Source organism: Mesocricetus auratus, unplaced genomic scaffold, assembly GCF_017639785.1.
Source record: "Mesocricetus auratus isolate SY011 unplaced genomic scaffold, BCM_Maur_2.0 contig_7677_pilon_obj, whole genome shotgun sequence".
Lineage (NCBI taxonomy): Eukaryota > Metazoa > Chordata > Mammalia > Rodentia > Cricetidae > Mesocricetus > Mesocricetus auratus.
In genome coordinates this window covers 1-6,051 of record NW_024432813.1, presented here as the reverse complement: position 1 = coordinate 6,051, position 6,051 = coordinate 1, and the positions used below count along the sequence as shown (strand labels likewise).

Below are 6,051 nucleotides of genomic sequence, written 5' to 3'. Positions count from 1 at the left end.
CGCCCCAGATGAGAATTTCACAAGCTTTGCTCTGCGTGGGGTCTGCGGACTCAGGTAATGGAACTTGCTGTGATGACTTTTGCAGGATTTTGCAAGTTTTTCTGCAGCAGGTTGTACTCTAGAGCCTTCTATGGGGCTGCCTGCAGGCCAGATTCTCAACCTGAGAGCCAATCTTGGGGAAGATGGGACTGGCTCACTGGGAAAACTCTCCCTGGCAGGAAAAGGCTCACCCTGTGGAGAAGATCATGTTCCCTGCCAGGAAACAAGGAGTACAGGACAGTCATTACCCAGAGGACAGTCTTGATGTTTACCCAGGCAGGGTAGAGGGGAAGGGACTATTGTTCCACAACACAGCCTGGGCCCTTTGTAACTCAGCCCTGCCTTCTGAACAAGTCCCCATGTAAAGTCTGCCCTCCCTGCCTGGGAATCACCTGGTGAGAGCTAAACTCGGGTGGCCGGCGGACACACTGATTCTTAGACATCTGGCCTGGCTCCTTTGTGTGCTGTCCGCATTTCAGCCAGACCCATCCCCAACCCGTGGCTCACAAGCCACGGAGCTGGGTCTGGACCTCTTCCACACTACAAAGGAGAAAGAAACAGAAAGGAGACTGTTAGTGACTTTGGAACACCGAGAACTTACTGTGCTGGCCCTGTGGCACCTAAGCACCCAACTGCCTGCTTTACCGATGCCCCCTCCTCCTGCTCTGCACGCTGTGATCAGCATCTCTGCTGTCCAATTCTAGCTCAACAAGCCTGAGGTCACACTGGAGGGGATCCTCTGGAATTGGTCTTTATGAAGGGACAGCTTGTTAAGTTCACAAGTGTGCCACAAGTGTGCACAGTCATTCTCTGTCACAAAGAACAGGAGGCAAAGAATGAGTAAAATGAAGTAAGTGTCCCCACCTGGTTCTGTGGGTGACTCCACGATCCTGTTTCCTTGGAGCCAGGTTCTTACAGGAGTCGTGGCTTCTATTGGCAGGGGCCAGGCAGCAGCACAGGTGTCTGAGGCAGTTCACCATTGCTCTCTTGACCCCCTTCCACCTGTGGCGCCTACGGCTTTGGGAGGAAGCTGGGCCGGCAACCTCAGGCTGGCCATGGGTGATGGCATTCTCCTCTGTGATAGAGTCATCCTGAGTCATGGTCATTTCAGGTGTGTCATCCTCTTCCTGGGTTACGGTTGCTTCTTTTGTGGTGGCTTCTTGGTGGGAGGAGGAGCCTTTGGGAGTTACACTCTGAACTGTCTCCACTGAGCTCCAGAATTCCTCTTGGTAACTGCAGGAAGCTCTGTTGCCTGTGTCACGTGTGGTCTCATTGTGCTCTGGACTAGAAGAAGCAGTGTACATTAAGAGTGATGATGGGTGGACACTGGCCCTCAGGCTGCCACTTTTCCCGATCATCGACTCAGAGAAATTCTCGCTCATTTCCTCGCTACTGCATGTGAGGAAAAGAGCACAATGCCTGTTCAGGTAGACCTGGTGGGGAGGTCGGGTCCTCTCTGAGTGGCGGCACAGGGTGGCAGGCATGCTATGCCTTGTGCCACACTGCCTGGCATTCTTCTCATGCTCTCTCTCCTGGGGATTGGATGACAAGGTGAAGGTCAGGGGAGCAGGCTCACTAGCTCGCCTTAGGGGCACAGGGAAGGTGTGAAGATCATCCAGGTTGAGGACAAGGTCTGGCTGCATGGATTTCACCTGGTGATGGCAGCAGTCTCCCCCAGGAGACTGGTGTTGGAGAATCAGGTAAGTGGCCATCACCTGGTTGTAGTTTGGGTCTCTCAGAGAATCAATTCTCTCCTCAGATTTATACCCCATGACCATCATGGTGTTGACAATGCTTGGGCTCAGGGCGCCTGGGGGTTTCTGTGTGGAAGGAGGTGGCAAACGAGTCTTCCTGTCCCTGATCATGGGGCGCTTCATGATTTGATCAATGGTCGGCCTCCTTCCCGGGTTGATCATCAGTAGTTCTACGATGACATTGAAAATATCCATGGAAACGTGCTGAGGTATGGTGAAGTTTGCGGCAAGGATCTGATGCCTAACACGTTTAGAAGAGCTGACCCGGAAGGGAAAGCGCCCAACCACCATTAGGAAGAGGAGCACACCTAGACTCCACATATCTGTGGCATACGCATCATAGGCCTCCTCTGCAAAGAGTTCTGGGGCACAGTAGAGCAGAGTGCCACAGAAGTCCTTCAGCAGCTGTCCTGGGGTCACGTTGGCAGCAAGGCCAAAATCACACAGTTTGGCATCACCTCTGCTGTCCAGGAGTATGTTATTGGCCTTAATGTCCCTGTGGGCAATATGGTTGCTATGGCAGTACTCCACTGCAAGGAGTATCTGGGTAAATAGCCTTCGCACCTCGCTCTCCTCTAAGGACCCCACTTCCAGAATGTGTCGAAGAAGATCTCCCTCTGATGCGTACTCCATCACCAAGAAGGTGGTCTCTCTTGATTGGAGCACGTAAAACAACTGAATGATATTCGGATGTTTGAGAGATTTCATGATGTTGACTTCACGCTCGACAAGCGACGCGTTCTCCTCATTTCTAACAGCTTTGACAGCCACACAGGTTACAGTAGGAACGTGGAAGGCCAGTTTGACCTTGGAAAAATGTCCCTGGCCCAAGGTCATCATCATCTTATAGTCCGTCATGAAGGACTCCTCGGAGGAGTAGTAGGCCTCCCTGCCCTGCTCCATGGTCGGGTCCTTGTTGATATGGCTAGAAACAAATTCACAATGGGGAAGTGTAAAGAAAAGGTTCAAATCAGGCCCAGGAGAATATGCATAGCTACACATTCCTATGTCCTAAAGGAAGGCACTTAGAGACAGTGCAGACAGCCTAAGCAGGTACTTAACTCTCAGGAAGAGAAGTAAGTGCCTTCCACATCAGAGGACTGCAGAATATGACACCAATAGGTTATGCAGGAACCGTCCGGAAACTCAGAGAACAAAACAAAGGTCACAGAAGCTAAGGCCCACTCATTGGGAGAGCATCATGATCCTCTTTCTCCACCCAACACTCACAGAAGTGAGGCTCTACTAAAACCAGATTCAAGAGCAGTTGCCAAGGCAACAGACACCTGAAAACCCAGAGTGTCTGTGTGGGGAGATAGCACAGGAGCATTCACTCACAGGAGGCAGCTCCTGACTACACTGGGATGTTGTGACTAAATGCTGTGTTCCATGGAACCCCAGGGCCTGGACTAACATCTGTGAGAGTTAAAGATGACATCATTCATCACATGATCCGTATTAGGCCTGAGACTTCTCACCAAAGTCCATGATCCCAGAGACAGTAGACTGATATATTCAAATCATCAAGAAAATATTTCTGTTCCAGAACCCTAAGACAACATTTGAAAGATGGAGCCACAAATGGCACCCTAGGCTCTTCCTCTCAAACAAAATGCCTCAGTTTTGTCACTTAAAAACAACAGAAATGGGTTGCTTGTGTATCTGGATATTCACAAGATAAGATCAATGGACATTCACAAGTTAAGATCCAGTACCTGGGGCCTGAGTGTACAGCAGGACTGCACTCTAGCTGTAATTAGTACTTTGTGTGTATTCTCACATGATCAAGGAAAAGCATAAAGTCAGTCTATGAAGCCTTTTCTTAAAGGCCACATGTTCTGCTGTGTGACAAACTCTAGTGCTCCTGAGTCCCCACTTGTTACTACTGTTATATTAGGATTGAAGATTTCAACAGCGAGGCTACATTACACAGGCACATATTTTCACACACACATACACAGACAGACAGACAGACAGACAGACACACACACACACACACACACAAACACACACACACACACATACTCCACCATCAGACATGATCCAAATCGCGGTGCTCACCCTGAGGAGAGTCCTTCAGGGTCAGCTGATCCACCTTGTACATGAGCTCAATGGGAAAGCTAGCATACCTAGAGTCTTTGTTCATAAAATTAAACTTGCATCAGAGGGTGGAGCCAGCAAACTGTTGATAGGAATTAGGTATAGAGAGCATGGAGAAGTCAGGAATCGGGATAAGGAGATGTACCAGAAGGAGTACAGGGTTCTTAGAGATTCAGGGACATTCCCTTGGGATAGACAGAGAGACACGTTGCTTGTTGGTTTTCAGTCCAAATAGGAAGGTGAGCTGATTGCTGCTCCGCATCTAAGAGTTTGCCGGCTCTCTTTACACTTTCACTTACTCTGTTCTTGAATTCTTTTCTGCTGCCCTGTTCAATACATAATATCCAAACAATGGCGTCTGACTATTTCTTCTGCCCTTGCCAATCCTGACCTTGAACTGCCGTGAAGATCCTAAGATAACCACCAAGCAGGAGGCTTCCTGCCAAAGCAGACACATTGGTGCCCTTCCCTAAGAGACCATCCATTGTGGCCTGTCAGTCCTCTCAACAGGAGTCCACATGACATGGCATGTACTCAGAAAGCAGCTGAATAAAAAGGGAATCACTGAGGGACTTGGAACGGGTGGGCAGGAGGCCGTGAGATCAGAGGACTGTGCACCAAGTTTTTGTACATGTATGTAAATGGCGCAGTGAGAACCTTTTATAGTTAATATAAACTGATTTTTAAATGGTGATGGAACGAATAAGTCTAGATAAAATGACACACTACGATAGAGTAGTTCAGCTGGGCTCTGGTGGCCCACCCCTTTAATTCCAGCACTTGGGAGGCAGAGGCAGGCAAATCTCTGTGAGTTCGGGGCCAGCCTGGTTTACAGAGCAATTCCAGGACATCCTCCAAAACAATACGGAGAAACTCTGTTTCCAACAACCAAAAAAAAGTAAATTATTCTAATAAAAAAAATAATAAATGCCCAACATCTTATCCCAAATCAAGGAAGAAGGACGGTAGATTTAGTTAAACTCAGAGAAACAATATCTCTAAACCCTTCTCAAAGAGACCATCCATTGTAGCCTGAAAGATATTTTTAAATGGCGAAAGAAGGAATGAGTCAAGGTAAAATGGCACATTAAAATAGAGTAAAAGTCTAATATAAAAATTGTCCCACATTGTACCCCAAACCAAGGAAGGAAGAAGGTAGAATCAGTTGAAATTCAGAGAAACAAAATCTCTAAACCTGGTATCTATGAGCTACAGGACACTCACTGTGTTCAGATTCACCAATTCAAGAATTGAATTGAATATCCAAGTACAACTTTCTCACTAATATCCAAATCTCAATTATCTCCAACCAGCTAACAGCTTCTGCGCTGTAAGGACTGGAGTCAGCCTCAGCCAGAGCTGTTAGTGCAGAGGAGTCTGTCATTGTGAGGTCACAGCAAGAAATGGACCAATGACGGTTCAGCACACCTCACTGGTGTTCTTACCTTCTGTCACCAAGGACAGGAAGGCTAGTCTGCTCAGTGAGGCAGTAGGAGCCTGATAAGACTGTCTACACTCAAATGACTGTCCCCAGTGTGCCCAGTGAGACACTTGTTCCTGTAAAGTCAACTTCCCTGGGGTTCACACATTGTCTCAAATAATGTCACCTGGTGGGAACTATGTCCAAATGCTTGATTCTTTGGGGGACATTGTCACCCAAACCTTAATCAGGATGTGTTTCACTTTTATTATGGAAATAAGTAATCCTAAGAATGACAAAAGGCCCCACAACATTGGCCCTTCCTTGGTTATGGACCATGACAGTCTCCAGGTAGTAGGTGCACTGAGTTTTGCTTTTCTTTTGGACCCTAGCACCCTATGACAAGGTTGTAATAACTCAGAATGTCTACACTCTAAGTTCTCAGGTTATTTTTCTCTAAAGACAGATTTCTGAATCCTATATGATGATTATATTGGGATGTTGTGACATAATAATGTGTTCCATTGCACCCTAGGGCCTGGAACTAACATCATGGGGTTTAAAGATGACATCATTCATGATCCCCATTAGGTGTGAGATTTCTCAGCATAGCTCAGGATCCCAAAGGCAGTAGCCTGATATGGTCAAAATGGTGAAGAAAAGACTTGTCTGCAAGAACCCTAAGACAATCCATGTGGAAGATGAAGCCATACCCTGTCACCCTAGGTTCTATGATTG

General features: G+C 47.5%; 1 protein-coding gene across 1 annotated transcript; it reads right to left on the bottom strand.

Moving 5' to 3' along the window:
• Nucleotides 1-411: 411 nt before the first annotated feature.
• Nucleotides 412-2,717, bottom strand: LOC121138399 (sperm motility kinase X-like). Its single transcript, XM_040741104.1, has 2 exons — nt 904-2,717; nt 412-579 (listed from the first exon to the last, which is right to left on the bottom strand). Exons 1-2 carry the CDS (start codon nt 2,694-2,696, stop codon nt 543-545), a joined length of 1,830 nt encoding a protein of 609 aa, XP_040597038.1. The 5' UTR covers nt 2,697-2,717; the 3' UTR covers nt 412-542.
• Between the last annotated feature and the right edge of the window lie 3,334 nt (nt 2,718-6,051).